The sequence below is a fragment of the Nicotiana tabacum genome, chromosome 7, assembly GCF_000715075.1.
Source record: "Nicotiana tabacum cultivar K326 chromosome 7, ASM71507v2, whole genome shotgun sequence".
NCBI lineage: Eukaryota > Viridiplantae > Streptophyta > Magnoliopsida > Solanales > Solanaceae > Nicotiana > Nicotiana tabacum.
In genome coordinates, this window is record NC_134086.1 from 102,683,151 (window position 1) to 102,703,733 (window position 20,583).

General features: G+C 41.9%; 1 protein-coding gene across 1 annotated transcript; it reads right to left on the bottom strand.

Annotated features, from left to right (window-relative positions):
* Positions 1-19,933: 19,933 nt before the first annotated feature.
* On the bottom strand, positions 19,934-20,344 carry LOC142162209 (uncharacterized). The gene has a single exon (XM_075218531.1). It carries the CDS (start codon positions 20,342-20,344, stop codon positions 19,934-19,936), a length of 411 nt encoding a protein of 136 aa, XP_075074632.1.
* Between the last annotated feature and the right edge of the window lie 239 nt (positions 20,345-20,583).

Below are 20,583 nucleotides of genomic sequence, written 5' to 3' on the forward strand. Positions count from 1 at the left end.
CTGGACTGGGAGGATCAGCACTCAGGAGCGGACTCTACGATGCCTGAATCTGCACACATAGTGCAGGGAGTAATGTGAGTACTCCGACTCAGTGGGTAATAATCATAAATAATGGCTGAAAGCAAGAAAACACGTAAAGGCACAAAGTAATTCTATATCAAGCAATAAAATCACTAAAAGCAGTAAATCCATGAAGAAGTCAAATGAAATTCCTTTAAACCAAGTAAAACCGGTAATTTAGCAGGTAAATAACAAGTAAAAATACGCCCTACAGTAACAATCGCTCAGAACAGTATCAGCCCCTCGGGCTCACTCTCAGATCATGATGGGTACCCGCGCTCATTGTGGGTGTGCAGACTCCGGAGGGGCCCCTTACGTCCCAAGCGCTATATCAAGCCACCTTGTGGCATCATCTCTCGGCACTCGGCCTCACATCACTAAAGCCACCTCGTGGCATATAAAGTATTTCAGGACCTCGACCCCATATCACTCATCATATCCTCACATATGGCCCTCGGCCTCTCAGAACAAAATCATCACAAGCCCCTCGGGCATTCGTAAAACAGTAGTTCTCAGTCCAAAACATCATTTAGAAATATCATTTAAGTTTCAAATCTGAGTAAAAGTGGCTGAGTTCGTAAAATAGTAGATACCAACAGGACTGAGTTCAAATAATAAGTCAAAACAGTGAGGAACCAGTGATAAAAATCCCCGAAGGATTCAAATAATTGGCACGAAACCCAAATATGGCAATCAACCCAAATCATGATGATAACAAATAAGTTTCAGTCAAATACGCAGTAAAATCATCGATCGAGATAGACCAAGTCGCAATCCCCAGTAGTAAAAGACCCCAAGCTCATCATCCAGCGCGTGTATCACCTCAATATAGCCCTACGATGTGGAATCCGGGGTTTCAAACCCTCAGGACATTATTTACAATCATTACTCACCTCGAACCGGCTACAACTCTAGCTCGCGACGCCTCAGCCCCTCGAATCGGCCTCCATGCGTGTCAAATCTATCCAAAATCATAGCGAATATATCACAATATGCTAAGGGAACAAAACCCAAGCGAAAACAATCGAAAAATGTCGAAAATCCCAAAATTAGCAAAACCCGAGCCCCGGGCTCACTTCTCGAAACTCAGAAATTTTCACATCATTAGATTCCTTATTACCCCATGAGTTCATACATACCAAAAGTTCTCAATTCTGACCTCAAATGATCCTTCAAATCCTAATTCACAAGTTCAAAATCCCAAGCCCTAGTTCTTCCATTTTTAGCTTAAATTCCAAGAATTTCTAGGTAAATTTCACAATAGATTCGAGTTTTAGGTTCGAAAATCTTACCTCCAATCAATTCTCCTTGAATCCCTCTTTACTCACCTTCAAAAGCTCTCAAAATACTCAGCTATGGAGGAAAAATGACTCAAAATCGCGGATAAAATGACTTATAAACTTTCTGCCCAGGGGTTTTTGCATCTGCAATCCCACCACCGCTCCTGCGGTACCGCTTCTGCGGTAATTCCTCCGCATGTGTGAAAATCACTTAGGGGGCCAGGTTCCGCATCTGCGATCCACGAACCGCATCTGTGACTCCGCAGGTGCGGTCCATATGCCGTATCTGCGGTCCCTGGCTATTCTTCCCTAACCGCTTCTGCAACTCTTTTTCTGTATGTGCGGCACCGCACTTACGGTCCCCAATCCGCAGGTGTGGAAATACCAGAAGCAGCAACTTCTAAGATCTCTTAAGTCCAAAAATCTTCCCGTTAACCATCTGAATTCACCCCGAGGCCCCCAAGACCTCAACCAAAAGCACCAACATGACCCAATACCTTATTCAAACTTGTTCCAATGATCAAAGAACCTCAAACATCATCAAATTACCCGAAACACGTCGGATTCAAGTCTAGCTTTTGAGAAATTTTTCGAAATACGTTTTCGATCAAAAACCCAATCAAACCACGTCCGAATGACCTGAAATTTTGCACAAACATCCCAAATGACACCACGAAGCTACTGCAACTCTCGGAATTCCATTCCGGCCTTCAGATCAAAATCTCACCTACCAACCGGAAATCTCCAAAATACTAACTTCGCCAATTCAAGCCTAATTCTACACCGGACCTCCAAAACCAATTCCGATCAAACTCCTACGTCATAAATCACCTCCCGAAGCTAAACGAACCATCGGAACTCACATCCGAGCCCTCTAACACATAAATCAACACCCGATTGACTTTTTCAACTTAAACCTTCTTAAAAGAGACTAAGTGTCTCATTTCTTACAAAATCCTTTCCGAACTCAATCTAATCAACCCGGTCACCTAAAACACGTGAATCATAAAGAAGCAAAAATGGGGGAAAATAGAGCGGTAACTCATGAGACAACTGACTGGGTCGTCACATCCTCCCCAACTTAAACAAACATTCATCCTCGAACGTGCCCAGAGTTGTTCTAAAATCCAACCAAGCACTGAATAACCTTATCATGCATATACCCGGGGGTGATCCAACGTCACCCTACCTCATATAGGTCTGATAACACAATGGAACTGCATTTCCATATTCCAACCTAGCCCATAAGCCTTAGAACCACATTTCCATTTCTGAAATCATTCACAAGATCTGAATCTCACACTTATTTTTTAGAATAAGCCCGTACAAGCTGTAATCACCCATACTTGCAATCTCAGGTGCAATCACTTGATATACCACATAACTCAAACACTCGTAGCGATAACTTCTATTTATAGCAGCTGCCCACAAAATCGAATACTGGTAGAAAACCTCTTATCAACTAAAGTCTCATTCCAACACTTTCATATACTGCCAACGATAAATGAAATGCAACAAACCATAATCATTTCTCAAATCAACTATTCATGAAGCCACTTCTTCTTTGGCAAATACCATAGCAAATTTCGAGCCGGACCTCGATATTATCCTTCCAACATGCTGAAATCGAATCCATTCGTATTCATTAATAATCCCAACGATCTCCTCTAATCCAACACACTACTCTGGCGGCACGACACATCAATACAGGCTTAAGTCACAACTTGTGCAATCCGTGTACCACAATCCGGACTTACTCAAATCATGAAATAACTCCAATGGAAGAGTTGTACCTCAATCTCACCAGTACCATCACAACACAAGGCTGAGAACCCGTCTCACATCATAGAATAGAACACATGAATCTAACCCACAAGGTCATATCTCCACATAGCTTCACTGCAATGCGCGATCCTATCAAACACTGCTCCACATGAAACACCCCAAGTCACTATGCTCGAAAGCGACAACCACACACAATTTGATGTTTGGAACCAAAGAAAATTCATTACACCCACGGTAAAGCAAATAACATATACCACGCAAACCCGATAGGACATAACCGATATGCCATTCACTGATCAACACCCAATTACTCTTCCCGCTTGACTTCGACTATGAACCCCAATAGAACCGCACCATATGTGCCTATAACCAACAAATAATACATCCACAACATAGAAAGGTAATTCATAGAACTTCCCAGATTACTAATAATCTCAATAACAGTCGAATCGACACATCCCTCAACAATGCAATTCGGAGCTAACTAAGCCGACTAAAGTTAGAACACGCATCCACATCGGCCCACAAATGAACTCTTTATCAAGGAAATCCTGAAGTTGTTCCTTCCACTACAATAACTCTTGTCGGTGCCATACGATACGGTGCCCGTCACCAAATCAATACCGAAATCAACAACCTTGCCCGGTGCCATGCCCGACCACAAGAAACACATCTGAAAAGTCCCTCACCACCGGAACTAAATCAACATAAGGAGCCTCAACACTGACACTTATCACAAGAGCTCAAATAAGAAAGACAAATCCTTCCCAGCCATCCGCTGGGTCTTCGACATGTAAAATTCCTCCAATGGGACATAATCCACCAAACATCGCCACTCAATTCGTAGCATTTTCTGTTATAGTCAATAGCGCTGCCTTAGCACAATAGTCCAGAATGACACAACATGGAGACAACCAGTCTGAACCCAATATCACTTCCAAATCTAACATACCAAGAAACAAAAAATTCGCTCGGTTCTCCAAACCCCGATAGTCACTACATAGTGCCGACACACGTGACTCACGACCACAACATAGCATGAACATGAGGACTCCCAATCTTCAACTCCATATAGCACACGGATCATCATACCTGATCCTAATTCCGCCGTCCAAACACACCACACCTAAAATACCAAATCACGCCATGGGAGATATTCAAATATTCCCCTATGCCCCCAAGCAAACTCGAATGTCGGTAGCCGATCTAGCCAGAAATTGCCGCAATACTACCGAAGTGTCATCAACTTAATCACATTGCCTTTCCTAAAACAAATATTCTCGTCAAATCACTTCTGATTGGCTATACTATTTCCTTAATCATATGAGGCTACCCACTGCCTAAGAGTTTTATGAACTTCCTTTCAGAACGGAACCGTAACCTTACACACGCAAATCTCGGTCCACACAACATACCGCATATACCATACCATCCTAGGATAATATGAGAACTTCATCTCCCTTCCGAGCCACAAACATCTACGCACTCAACTAGTCAAGAACTTTCCATCGGTCCCATCTAGAAGAAAAATCACTATACATACCCTGTTTCGCATGCCCATAGAAAATATACATCTCCAAACCGCGGTAAAAACCATCAAGAACTCTCCGAGTCCCCTTTGCATAAATCAGACTTGCCAGGACTGAATCCTTCTAACTCGACCAAGCTAAGCAAGCCATCAAAACTTAAGAGCATTGTTGCAAAAATACCAGTAAGAACCCATTACCTCGAACACACACACACACACGGAATTAATCATATCCTTACCCTAACGGTCCGGTCTACTATCAAGCTACTCCATCTATCGAAATTTCCTTCTGATACATCTTCAACTGGATATTCCCTCTTGATGTATCACCACAATACCTCAACCCAGGCTTACCACACGAGACCCAAGCATAAAAACACACTATCTAAGACCCATAAGCCGCTGAATACTCTCTTAAATACTCCCAGAAACACCACATCACAGAATACTTTACTCTGAAGAGCTTCCTGCGAATCTAACTCCGTTACCTTTACTTTCATGATACTGATACATAGAATCCCATAAGTAACATAGAAATACCACAATTCTTGACCTCTTCCAATGAAAACTCAGTTTCTAACAGCATATACAACTCTAAAATACCCGATTGCTCCCTATAGATTCTTGAACACATTTGAACTGTTCTCGAGAGTCAGTCACTTTTATTCAAACTGCAATTTACTTGACCCAACGAACAGAACCACACGTTCCTCATTGGCACTCTGACACCGCAGAATGAAGTCCTCATCCCAATACAACCAAGCAACTTCCTGCTCTATGCACCGATCATTCTTTACCAACCACAACTTAAGACATCCCGTGGTTTTCTTACCCTATGAAGCATAATATAACCTTTTTAAAAAAAATCCTTTACTCGAGCCATCCTCGGTCTCAATTCCGCAAGACATAACTGATTCACCCGCACGCCTCAAACTGGAACCAACATAGCACCTAACCATCTAATCAACCACTCATAGCAAACTCCCCCATTTGGCTCAAAGATATGGATCAAAATACACTCAATAACTCATAACACTTATACTATATTGATGCCACAATACCATAGTGAGATTAAACTCAGATCTTTTGCAAGCTTGTGAAAACACAGATCATCTAGTACTTTAAATCTTCGGCAAATCTCGCACTCATTTTTGCACCAGTTAAGCCCCCTCTCTTAAGCAACCCAAAATTCAAATTTCAACACTTACATTCCACTTGCACATGGGATCTTCTAACAGTCACATAAGGGTCACACAACCCCAGAATTCTTCGCAGGAGATAACCCACCTGCTTTACCTTCAATTAACATTTCTCTATACCTTCCACCGTCATAAACCATATCCAGTTACTTAGTCTTCTTGAGTTTGAACTCATACCGCAACATGAAATCTCCTTCACTCTCAACTAGGAAACATTGAAAGATCCTTCATACGCCCATAACTCGGGGCTACACCTCGAATCAAGATGAAAATCAAGCACCTAATAGTTCTTCTATCCTCCAGCAGACCTTCCTCGTCACTTCCAAGTCATATAGATACATCTCCCAGTACAAACATACTCTTCACATAGTTATCCAACCGTCACTTCCGCTAATAGGGATGATACCGAACATATATGTTCAAAACACCTGCTCACACAATCTACACCTCGGTGCTCAAGCCATATGCAAAGATCTGGCCTCAAGTCCTCCAGACTGGAGCAACATCAACTCACAGAGATCACATCTCTCCCCCCAATCGAGGACTCATAAGCCACCGATGCAAATCTGATACTGAGCGCTCATATGCGCATACGAAGGCGTGGAAGGAATTCAAAGAGTTACATTTCAAGCTGAATCAAGGACGCACGATAAGAATTCAAGAACGTGAAGTTTTCCTAAAGGTTCTGCAGCCTCTCGAGGATAAATACAGACGTCTCTGTACCGATCCGCGAGACTCTACTAAACTTGCTCATGACTCGTGAAACCTATGTAACCTAGGCTTTGATACCAACTTGTCACGACCCTAACCCCAAACTCGGTCTTGATGGTGCCTCTCGTGAAGACAAGGCCAGCCAGACCAAAAGAGAACACCTCATTTAAATAATTAAATACCATAAATAGTTCTAAAACATGATATAATAGCCATAATTTGCGGAATAACGATAATAATAGTAGAAACCATCCCGACACAGCCCAAACCAGGGTATCACAAGTCATGAGCAACTAATAAATCCGGATACCAGTCTACTATATACGAAATTTGATACAGTTCAAGAATATAAAAATAGTAAGATAAGGGAGGCACGGGGGCTGCGGACGCCAACAGCTACCTCATAGTCTCCGAAAAACACTCCCTGGACAGGGAGGATCAGCACTCAGAAGCGGACTCTGTGATGCCTGAATCTACACACACGGTGCAGGGAGTAATGTGAGTACTCCGACTTAGTGAGTAATAATCATAAATAATGGTTGAAAGCAAGAAAACACGTAAAGGCACAAAGCAATTCTATATCAAGCAATAAGATCACTAAAAGCAGTAAATCCATGAAGAAGTCAAATGAAATTCCTTTAAACCAAGTAAAACAGGTAATTTAGCAGGTAAATAACAAGTAGAAATATGCCCCTTGGGCACAGCAACAATTGCTCAAAACAGTATCAGCCCCTCGGGCTCACTCTCTGTACAATATTAGCCCCTCGGGCTCACTCTCAGATCTTGATGGGTACCCGCACTTACTGTGGGTGTGCAGACTTCGGAGGGGCCCCTTACGGCCCAAGTGCTATATCAAGCCACCTTGTGGCATCATCTCTCGGCACTCAGCCTCACATCACTCGGCACTCGGCCTCACATCACTCAAAGACACCTCGTGGCATATAAAGTATCTCAGGCCCTCGGCCTCATATCACTCAGCATATCCTCACATATGGCCCTCGGCCTCACTTGGTCCGAAATCATCAAAACCCCTCGGGCATTCGTAAAACACTAGTTCTCAACCCAAAATATCATTTAGAGAAATCATTTAAGTTTCAAATCTGAGTAAAAGTGGCTGAGTTCGTAAAATAGTAGATACCAACAGGACTGCATTCAAATAATAAGTCAAAACAGTGAGGAAAATCCCCGAAGGATTCAAATAATTGGCACAAAACCCAAATATCGCAATCAGCCCAAATTATGATGATAACAAATAAGTTTCAATCAAATACGTGGTAAAATCATCGAACGGGTCGGACCAAGTCGCAATCCCTAGTAGTAAAAGACCCCACGCTCATCATCCAATGCGTGTCTCGCCTTAATATAGCACTACGATGTGCATTCCGGGGTTTCAAACCCTCAGGACATCATTTACAATCATTACTCACCTCGAACCGGCTAAACTGTAGCTCGCGACGCCTCTACCCCTCGAATCGTCCTCTGCGTGCGTCAAATCTATTTAAAATCAAAACGAATACATCACAATATGCTAAAGGAACAAAACCCAAGCGAAAATAATCAAAAAATATTGAAAATCCTGAAATTAGCAAAACTCGAGCCCCGGGCCCACTTCTCAAAATTCAGATATTTTCACATCATTAGATTCCTTATCACCCCACAAGTTCATACATACCAAAATTTCTCAATTCCGACCTCAAATGGTCCTTCAAATCCCAATTCAAAAGTTCAAAATCTCAAGCCCTGGTTCTTCCATTTTTAGCTTAAGTTCCAATAATTTCTTGGTAAATTTCACAATATATTCGAGTTTTAGGTTCGAAAATCTTACCTCCAATCCATTCACCTTGAATCCCTCTTTACTCACCTTCAAAAGCTCTCAAAATACTCAGCTATGGAGGAAAAATGGCTCAAAATCGCGGATAAAATGACTTATAAACTTTCTGCCCAAGGGTTTTCACATCTGCGATCCCACCACCGCATCTGTGGTACCACTTCTGCGGTAATTCCTCCGCATCTGCATAAATCACTTAGGGGTCCAGCTTCCACATCTACGGTCCATGAGCCGCATCTGCGACTCCGCAGGTGCGGTCCATTTGCCGCATCTGCGGTCCCTGGATATTCTTCCCAAACCGCTTCTGCGGCTCTTTTTCCGCATGTGCGGCACCGCACCTGCGGTCCCCAATCTGCATGTGCAAAAATACCAGAAGCAACAACTTCTGAGATCTCGTAAGTCCAAAAATCTTTTTGTTAACCATCCGAATTCACCCCGAGGCCCCCGGGACCTCAACCAAAAGCACCAACATGACCCAATACCTTATTGAAACTTGTTCCAATGATCAAAGCACCTCAAACAACATCAAATTACCCGAAACACGTCGGATTCAAGCCTAGTTTTTGAGAAATCTTCCGAAATACGTTTTCGATCAAAAACCCAACCAAACCATGTTCGAATGACCTGAAATTTTGCACACACATCCCAAATGACACCACGAAGCTAGTGAAAATCTCGGAATTTCATTCCGACCCTTAGATCAAAATCTCACCTACAAACCGGAAATTACCAAAATACTAACTTCACCAATTCAAGCCTATGTCTACATCGGACCTCGAAAACCAATTCAGATCACACTCATAAGTTATAAATCCCCTCCCAAAGCTAAACAGAACCATCAAAACTCACATCCGAGCCCTCTAACACATAAGTCAATATTCGGTTGACTTTTCCAACTTAAACCTTCTTAAAAGAGACTAAGTGTCTCATTTCTTACCAAATCCTCTCCGAACTCAATATAATCAATCCGATCACCTAAAACACAGATAAAAAAGCTTAAAGAAGCAAAAATGGGGGAAAACGGAGCGGTAACTTATAAGACGAGTGGCCAGGTCGTCACACAAAATGGGAATTGTTTGACCAAAAAGTACTAAACTTTTCGTTAAACTAATTAAAAAAAATGGAGGATAAATCTGAGCAAAACATAATTAGCTCTAGATCTAAGCATATTGAATATGAGAATCAAATGAGGTCGAGCTTGTATAACATTTTTTAGGATGATTAAAAGACATCAAACGTAAAATGATAAGCTTACATATGTGATACATTGTTCCGTATTTGTAAGAGTAAAGAAGCAAAGGAAGGAATATAGTTAATAGCTATGAGATCTATTTTTATTGATTCAACAATGACGATTACAAATGTAACCAAAATCTAGACTTTTGCTTTGTTGTTGGAGGTCTCCCCAGTTCTTCTGTTCCTTTTTCTCTTTTGTGAACACCCCCCCCCCTTTTCTTGACTTCTTACCTCTTATATATATTGCAAATCTTCCCCTTTATCCAATGGTCTTTAACCAACATACCCCCTCTTGACTATACTCTTCCTTACTCGCTCAAGTATTACAACATATACTTTATCGTGCAAGCCTTCTGATGGCTCGATTTCGGCAGTGGCCGAGATACTCGTCGCTATTACGCCTCATGGGTACGACTATGGCTTGGTCGATGATCGGGTCCAACCCTACACCACTACAAAGTGGTAAGAGCGGTCGATGCAGCTTTTACCCGAGAAGTCAGGATCGAATCCACATGGAGCTAGAATATTTGGGATTTGGATTCCTATCTAAACTAGCAGTGCGTAGTTCTCTTAATTACACTTTCAATCATATTTGTTTGTTTATTACTTCTAATTTTATGCTAATGATATGTGAAATTAAACTAAGTATGAATTCTTGTGAGGTTTTCTTAATGGTTAAAGAGGTACTAGGGAAGTGATTTTCTCCTAGGTGAATACTTGACGGGTTCTAAAGCCTAAGGCAAAGTTCTTATGTTGGGGATTGAGATATAGCCAATGCACGGACTATTCACTCTATACCTCTCGGTAGCTTGAGTGACTTTGCCCTAATTGACTTTCTCAAGACCAATTGGGTGTCAAAATGGTGCAAGCAATATAGGCTCAAGTCGGGTATCACTAACTCTAGGTTTAACCATTTAATTAGGGCTATCATTCTCTTGAATACACCCCAATTCCTTGTTGGGATGATTTTCCTAGACCTAAGCTCTCTTTCTCAAGAAAATCCCATGTCAAAAAGACACAAATTAGTATTTGCAACCACTAATTCAACATGGAAAATACAAATCAGTTCAAATATCAACTACCCATAAATATCTAAGCCTTAAAACAAAAGACCCATCAAATACCCACATTAGGGTTGAGCCACAACCCTAGCTAATGGGTCTAGCTACTCATAATAATGGAAGAAATAAGATATTTAGATGAAGAATAACCCATATAATATGATTACAAACTAAGAATTGAAGATTCAGTGTTAAACCAACTACAAATTACTCAAAATGGACTAAAATAGCCGTTCACGTGCTCTGCTAAGATAAATATACCCTAAAATGTGAAAATAAGTATTTATACAAGGCTGGATATTTTGGAAAAAAATACCCCTGACGGAGGTACTGCGAACCACAGAAAATGCATTGCGACCGTGGTGAGGCTTTTTAGCTTCATTTCTTAGTCTCTGAATCTGGCCACCGCGAACCTCATAAAATGCACCGTGGCTGCAGTGGCTTTACTACAAACCGCACAAAATGGATTGTGGACCGCAGTGGCTTCCAACTTTGAAAATCCTAGCTCTCTGAATCCCCTTTCCGTGGACCGCATAAAATGGATTACAGTCGCGATGAGGCTACTGCGGCCGCGAAGAATCTACCGCATTGCTTGAGTTTCAAAAGTTGTATCTCTCTGATCTTTTCCACTACAGACCGCACTAAATGGACTGCAGTCGCGGTGGGTCTATTGCGGCTGCAGTGGATTTTATGCTACAATAGTGCCCTGACTTGTTCTTGGTACTTGTGCAGGTTTTACTCCTTTTTGAGCTAGTTTTGACTCCCATTTCGATTGTCACTTAAATTGGAAAAAACTCCCATATACTCCTTTTCCGGAGATGTAGGTAAAAAGGAGGTCTGACAGATGTGACGACCCAACCAGTTGTCACTTTTCTTTTACCAAACCTGCAAACTAGCACAACATGTAAGCTTTCGGGATTACTTGTATACTTTTTTAGTCCAAAACTCAAGTAAAAAGGAGTATAAAATAGACTAGAATCTCTAGTTATCAACTCCCCCTAACTTAAGCTTTTGCTTGTCCTCAAGCAAACAAAGTAATTCCCACTTCCTTAAGAATAATACCAAGAAATTTTAGTTGACCTAAAGTGACCTCATCTAGCATCAATTGGGACTAACAATTGCCCTCAAATCAAATGAATCATTAACAACATTCATCCTTTTGAGCACCATGATTTTGGTGTGACACAAGAGCATCAAAATTTGACTCAACTCATCAAGGAAACTCTTTCTACTACTTTGGTCATTGTGGAACCCAAACTCATACTCCTCACTCTCCTTTAAGCAAACCTCACATTTAGATTGCAGCACTCAGAACGAGGATTGTGGAAATACACTCATCTCTCTCAAAGAGAGGTCACAAGTCCGGCTTTAAGTACCATAAGATTGCCTCTTATGTGAGTCACCACTAATGTAAGCTTCATTAAACTCAAGATCATATAAGGCTTTTATGGAGATATAGTGAAGGCTTTTGGTTTAGGGTAGGAAATAGTTGGTCTAAGTAGGTTCCATCTTCCCTTAAGAACTTCATTTGCTTCATTTTGGAACACATTCTCTTGACTTTTTAAGTCATTTACTTCTTTCTTAGGGGTTAGAGAGACACACTGTCACTCTTTTTTGTTCATTTCAAACCTTTTTCTCCTTTCTAAACTTTCCACACCTTTTATCTCCTTACTTTTATTGAATCCCTTCATTTCTTCTACATTGTTCATTCTTTTTGACTTTTTTATTTTCTTTCTTTTTCTTTGTGCCTTTCCTTTTCTTCATTTTGTACCTTTTACCACTTTGTTGCATTCCTCGTCTCTCCCCCCAAACTTATGTTTTTGCCTTGTGCTAAAGAAAGACCGGGTGCCAAGAGAAGGTCTTTTTAGAATGGGTAAAGGCTTGTATCATGGTCTTTGAAAGAAAAAGGGCAATGGCTTAAAAGATTTGACTAGGGATATTATCATTGGTAGGCTATGGATGTTTTTAAGATATCATTCAAATCAAGGAAAGCCTATAATCACTTCTCAAGTCAAACTACACTTAAGATTTTGCCTAGACAAACATTCAAGGCAAGTTCAAGACTAATGGCATGGGACTTGGACTTGCAATTCATATTCTCACCACACAAGCTATAGGATTGATAAAGACATAGAGTCGGGGGCCCACAACAACCTTAGCTAAGATTTGAGAAACACAAATAGTCCCGAAAATCATTTGATGATTATCGGCCAACACCAGAGTCCCAAGGTCATAACTGTCACCATCCTATACATACCAATTTATTTTTTACCATAAGATCAAAGGCAAATGTGTTAGGCCCAAGTGAAGCTTTGCTTGAGGCACTATTACTCATTATCTACTCTTTACACAAAAACAAAAGGAAACAGACTCAAACCCTTAAGAAGGTTATCATGTCATCCATCATCGAGAAGAGCCACCCGGTTCACACAAATTCCACCTTTGGAAAGAACCGTGGCATTAAGAAAACCAAAGATTTATTGAACACAAAACTCAAAATAAGAAGCTTTGAAAATGAAGTAAGAAGCTATGAAAAAAATGCGGAAAGTACCATGAATATGTACAATATGGAATTTAAACGAATATACATAAGAGGGGATGAATATATACATCAAAAAGTAACTCTATATACAGACCAAAGTTGCAAAATACGAAAAGTGAAATAAATTGGTAAAATTATATACATACCAAAAGTGAAAAAGCATAATAAAAATAAAAATAGTATCATATTTACAATCTGACATCATCAAAATAGGGCTACCTTATCATATGAAAGCTAGCATTGTCCTCAATGCTAACTAACCAAAAATAGCTCAAGAAAAAGATAGAGAATAAAGAGAAACTCCTTATTGGCCCTCCGTCAGCACGGAATCATGAGCCTAGGTCCCTGGGTCCTGTGACTGCTCGGAAACCTATGACTGGATCCCGGTATCATGTGCCTGCACTGGGACCTAAGGCTATTCTGGGGCCTGAGGCTGGCTAGAGGAACCTCCCTGCGGGTCCTCCAACTCTATCACTGCATCATTGATCTATGGGATCACTCTCCTTCTCTTTGGTGCCCTCTCCATCTCCTGCTCCTACTCCGGCTCAATTTGAGCAGCCTCGTCCAATGGTAAATGGTCAGTAGCCTTAATCTTCTCCACTTCTACTCTCAACTCCTTCACAGACTCCTTTGATGCACGAGTCTTTCTGAACTTCTTTGTTTCCTTTGTCATCTCCTTCAATGCTTTCCCATGAGTACCTACAGCCTCCAATATCAATTGCTGGTTCTCTAGGAGCTTCTTCTGGTTGTCCAGAAGCTCCTTAAAATTCTCCTCCACTAAGGCTGGAACCTATGGCTATGGGGGTACGAACTGGGATGCTACGATCTAGAAAGCACAGACAGCTTAGAAATAGCTTCCTGCATCCAGTTGTTGACACTGGCAACGGTTTGGCTCAAACGGTGGGCAATCAAGGGGTAAGCTGAGGATGAAGGGATATCTGGAGCAGTGTCAGTAAAGCGTCCTGGAGCAATGGTTAGTGTAGCTGAAGGAGGCTGAGAAGAAGTGACTACTACTACTAGCTCTTCAGACTGGACAGTAGAAGTAGTGGCTTTGCCTATGGGGTTGTCATCACCCTTGAGGCTGTACCAGGAGAAAGGCATATTTGGCTTCACCTTCACATCAAATTTCCTTTTCTCCACATCTTGGTCCTCAAAGTACATTGTCAAGAAATTTGGGAAGGGGTAGGATCAATCACCTTCATTTACCACCCTTGTGATCACCTTAGACATAACATTCCCGATGTTAATCGGGTACCACACCATGATAGAAGCCACCAATATTGCCCGGGAGATAGGTAGAGAGTTCTCACGAGTAATGGGGTCTATCCTGCTGCATAAGAATGTCTCTCACTCGTTTGCCTCGAAGTTTAAAGTTCGACTCAAAATTGGGACTCCTCATGTCAACCATGCTGGGGTGGTACCAGGAGTGACAGGTATTTTTCCAACCACGGACGAGTTGCCTCATCCAATGCTATATTTTCTAAGTACAATGATTCATCTTCCTCCGGAAAGCCCAGGTTGTTATTGATTGTCTTCCCATCGAACTTCACTGTCAAATTCCGCACCTTAGTCACTTTAGTGCCCTTTTTGATATGCGCAGCATTAGCGTAGAACTCCTAGACTAAGTGCTCATTTGCCTCCTCAACTGTTCTTGTAAAATATTCCCAGCCCGGTCTCTCTCTGAATTGCCTCTTCACATTAGGGTTGTGAGGTAGAAGGTCCTTCTCAATGAATTTCCGCTCAAGTATCAATTTCCTCTCGGGTCACCACTCTCGGAACTTGTGGTAAGCAATCTCACTAACAAATATATCCTACCAAGACTCTGGGTTTCTAGTTCTCTCCACCCCCCACTCCCCCGGTTTAGGGTTCTCCCCCTTCAATAGGATCCTCCCCGGGTGTTGAAGCTGTGGGTGAAGTAGATGTTGCATTGTCACTGCCCTCATTTGAGCCCTCATATGACTCAAAAGCAATTTGAACTGAAGCTTGAGTAGTAGGAGAGCCCGGAGGTGTGGGCATATTTCTCTATCTATGCATCTCCGGCCAGTCAGGAACATATTCCGGTACTGAATCGGAGTCAGATGCCTCCCAGGAGGGCAAATATTCACTTCCTTTTGAATGTGAAGCAGCTCTATCTGCAGCCTTTATTGACTTTCTGGTGTCCCCAATTGCCTTCCAAACTTGGGGTGTCAATTTGATCATACCTCGTCCCCTAACCCGGTAGGACTATCTTTTGTCGTTCTGTTTTTCACCTCCGCCTCGTGATTTAACCATTCTCTGCAAGGAGAATTCATTTATTGTTTGTTAGCATCACAGTACCAGGAGAAACAGTGAAGAATATGATTAAAAAGAGCTGACTGCAAACCGCATAAAAAGCAGTGCGGCCGCAAAGGAACCATCGCGGACTGCATAAAATGGCACTGCGGTCCGCATTGAAGTGGGGTTCAGAATACCCACTCTCTGATTCAGGGCACTGCGGACCGCATAAAATTGATGTGCGGCCGCAGTAAGGCACCGCGGACCGCGAAAAATCCAACGCGATCGCGGTAAGCATAACTCAACAACACCAACCTAGGGTTTCAATATTTTTATCATTTTTAGCCTAAATTCACATATTATCAACCCCCTAGGTAGTTAATCATCATTTTTAACTAATTAACCCTAATCTAAACAACATTGTGTAACCGTAGGCTAAAAATTGAAAGAAAAGGGAAGAAAAAAAGTACAAACTAACGAATTAAAAGAGAATAAAACAAAATTAAAGATTGGGGAAAGATTTGAAGTACCATATATGAGATGCAATACAGATGAATGAGAATCAGTGATTTAATTTGTGTAATAAGGGCGTGATGAACAATAATTTTTCTATTTAGAGAGTAAATGAGCGAAAAGTGTAAATGAGGGCATTAGGTCCTATTTATAGAAAAAGGACTTGGGACCCACGGTACCTACCCACCGCGGACCGCACAAAATGCACCGCGGTCCGAGGTACTTAAACACATGAATCACTGGGGACGACATCACTGTGGGCCGCACAAAATGCTCTGCGGTCGTGGTAGGGCACCGCGTACCACATAAAATGCATTGTGGCCGCGGTGACAACCTCAAAGAAACGCCACTTTTGACCATTCAACACTACGGACCGCAATGAAATTTTTTCCCCCGCAATAAGGCCATTGCGGCCGCAAAAAATGCATTGTGGCAGCGGTTCAAACTTCAGAGAGTGCATCATTTTTCCAATTTGGTCCTGCACTGCATCAAAACAACCCTACACACATCTCATAACTAGTTAGTCCAAAAGAAAATCCTACACTAAAAATAAAAAATCAAAGAAAAACAAAAAGAAAGACACATGAGTTTCCTCCCAAGAAGCATTTGATTTAACATCGCGGCACGATGCGGGTTACCATCAAACCACTTTAGATGGATCAGTGCCACCATGTGGCTATCATCAATCTTGCCAAGGTAGTGCTAGACTCTGTGCCCATTAACTCTGAAGACCTCCCCATTTTTGTTTTTTAAGTCAAGTGCACCAAACAGAGTCATAAGTACCACTTCAAAAGGTCCACTCCATTTTGACTTAAGCTTTCCCTGAAACAGACATAACCGAGAATTGAACAAGAGAACCAAATCACCCACGTTGAACTCCTTGCCACGAGCATATTTATCATAAAGGTACTTCATCTTGTCCTTATACAAGGACGAACTGGAGTAGGCATGAAATCGTAATTCATCAAGTTCATTAAGTTGCTCCACACGAAGATTTGCTGCCACATCCCATTCAAGATTCAGCTTTCTTAAAGGAACACATGGCCTTGTTCTCTAACTCCACCGGTATATGGCATAATTTCCCAAACACCAACCGGTACAGAGACATACCAATCAGAGTCTTGTTAGCAGTTCTATAAGCCCATAGAGCATCATCCAATTTCTTTAACCAATCGGTCTTGTTTGCATTGACGGTCTTTGTTAATATACTCTTGATTTCCCTGTTTGAGACTTCAACTTGGCCGCTCGCTTGAGGATGATAAAAGGTAGAAACTTTATGATTAACACCATACTTTGCAAGCAAAGTGTCAAAAGCTCTATTACAAAAATGAGACCCTCCATCACTTATGATTGCTCGAGGAGTGCCAAACCTAGTAAAAATACTCTTCTTGAGAAATGCAACAACACTCCGGGCATCATTATTGGTTAAAGCCACGACCTTAACCCACTTTGAAACATAGTCAACTGCCACTAGAATGTATGTGTTCCCACACGAACTAACAAACGGGCCCATAAAATCAATGCCATATACATCAAAAATATCAACTTCAAGAATAGTATTGAGAGGCATCTCATCTTTCTTCGAAATTCCACCCGCTCTTTGACATTCGTCGCATCTCTTCACAAGTTCACTTGCATCTTTGTACAAAGTTGGCCAGTAAAACCCACAACTAAGAATCTTTGAAGTTGTCCTCGCCCTGCCATGATGACCACCATAGGGAGAGGAATGATAAGCCTCTAAGATACTCAATTGCTCCTTCTCTGGGACACACCTCCGGATCACACCGTCAGTGCAGATTTTAAACAAGTACGACTCATCCCAATAGAAGTCCAAACTATCCCGTTTAAGCTTCTTCATTTAGTTAGAAGAGAGCTCACAATGGATTATACCAGTCATAGGGAAATTAGCAACGACCGCAAACTATGGCATACCATTCATCGACACAAAAAAGAGATGCTCATCGGGAAATGAATCATTGATCTCTAGGCCATCACGAGGCCTCCCCTCCTCCTCCAAACGGGACAAGTGGTCTGCCACTTGGTTTTCAAAACCCTTCTGATCCACAATCTCCAAATCAAACTCTTGAAGTAAGAAGACCCATCACATCAGCCTACCTTTGGAATCCTTCTTCGTCATCAAGTACTGGAGTGTGGCATGATCGGTATGAACTATGACCTTGGCGCCCATGAGATACGGCCGAAATTTCCCCATTGCGAACACAATAGCCAATAACTCTTTTTCAGTCACCGTGTAATTCACTTAGGCGTCATTCATTGACTTGCTCGCATAGTACACCAGGTGAAACATTTTATTCACTCTTTGACCCAAAACTGCCCCAACCACAACATCACTCGCGTCACACATAAACTCGAAGGCAAGCTCCAATTGGGTGCGGTAATAATAGGAATGGTGGTCAACTTGTGCTTGAGAAGTTCAAAGGCTTGCATATATCCCTCATTTAACATGAACTTGGCATCTTTTTCCAATAACTTGCACAAGGGATTCACTACCTTCGAAAAATCCTTGATAAATCTCCGATAGAACCCCATGTGCCCAAGATAACTTCTAACTCCTTTGACTGAAGTAGGGGAAAGGAACCTTGAAATCACTTCAATTTTAGCTTTGTCCACCTATATACCGTGCTTTGAAATTTTATGGCCAAGGGCTATGCCCTCCTCAACCATGAAGTGGTATTTCTCTCAGTTAAGCACAAGGTTGGTTTCTCCACAAAGGGCCAACACTATATCAAGATTTTTCAAACATTCATCAAACGAATCACCCACAACACTGAATTCGTCCATAAACACCTCCAAAATGTCCTCTACCATGTCAGTAAATATAGCCATCATACACCGCTGGAATGTAGTCGGTGCATTACACAACCCAAATGGCATCCTAAAAGAGGCAAAGGTACCATAAGGACAAGTGAAAGTGGTCTTCTCCTGATCTTCCGGAGCAATCAAAATTTGGTTGTACCTAGAATACTCATCCAAGAAACAGTAGAAGGCATGCCCAGCAAGTGTGTCTAGCATCTGATCAAAAAAAGGCAATGGAAAGTGATCCTTGTGGGTCACTTTATTCAATTTGCGGTAATCCATGCATACCCTCCACCCGGTGACAATCCTGGTAGGAATCAATTCATTTTTCGTATTGGTAACCACGGTCATACCACCCTTCTTCAGCACACATTACACCGGCAAAGTCCAAGAGCTATCAAAGATGGGGTACACAACCCCGGCATCCAACGACTTGATCACCTCCTTTTTCACAACTTCTTGCATTGCCTTGTTCAACCTCCTTTGAGGTTCCAAGGAGGGCTTTTCATCATCTTCAAGAATAATCTTGTTCATACAAAAGGCGGAGCTTATCCTCCGAATATCAACTAAGGTCCATCCAATTGCCTTCTTTCATTTTTGGAGAACCGCCAATGTGGCATCTACCTGCATGTTAGTAAGACAAGAGGAAAGAATAACTAGCAAAGTTGAACTAGGGTCTAATAATTCATACCTGCGGTATGGAGGCAACCACTTCAACTCCAATACGGGAGGTTCCTCGATTGAGGGCTTTGTTGGTGGAGTCTTCCTATTCTCAAGATCCAAAGAGAGTTTATGAGGCTCATAAGAGTAAGAGCACATTCCATGTAAAGCATTGACACACTCCACCGGCCTTCATCCTTATTTACATCAAGATTCAACAATACCTCTTCTAGAGGGTCCTTCACATTGATCATTGCACTAGTAGCATCAACTATCACTGACGTGACAAGATCCACAAAATAGCACACTTCAGAACTGTTGGGCTACTTCATTAACTTGCACACATGAAAGATCACTTTCTCATCACCCACCCGGAAGGTGAGTTCCCCTGCTTCCACGTCAACTAAGGCCTTCCCAGTTGTAAGGAAAGGTCTTTCTAATATGATCGGAAACACATAATCTACCTCACTAGCAAACTGAACTTTTCCACCCGAACAAGGACATCATCTACAATACCAAGCAACCTCTTTATAGTTCTATCCGCCATTTGCAACCTCACTGAAGTATCCCTAGGTTGACCAATACCTAAATTCTTGAAAACGGAGTAAGGCATCAAGTTGATTCTTGCCCCCAAATCACATAGAGATTTTGCAAAGTTTGCACTCCCAATGGTGTAAGGAATGGTGAAAGTACCAGGATTTTCTAGCTTCAGAGCGATCGAGTGTACTATTACACTAACTTGGTGGGCCATCTTGATGGTCTCATAATCCATGGATCTTTTCTTTTTCACCAAGTCTTTCATGAACTTAGCATACCTCGGCATTTGTTCTAGAGCCTCCACCAATGGCGCATTAATTGATAAGCTATTCATCATGTCAATGAACTTCTTAAACTGGTTCTCATTTTTCTGCTTCGCAAGCCTTTGAGGATAAGGTGGAGGTGGCCTTGGCAAAGGGGCCTTGGCTTTAGGCACAACTATTTCTGGCATGTCTATTATGTGTTCCCTAGATGGGTTCACGTCATTCTGAGTTTCCACCTCAGCATCTTGGATATCAATCCTCACTTCTTCATTCACATTCTCATCAATCACATTCTCAACCACCAAATGGA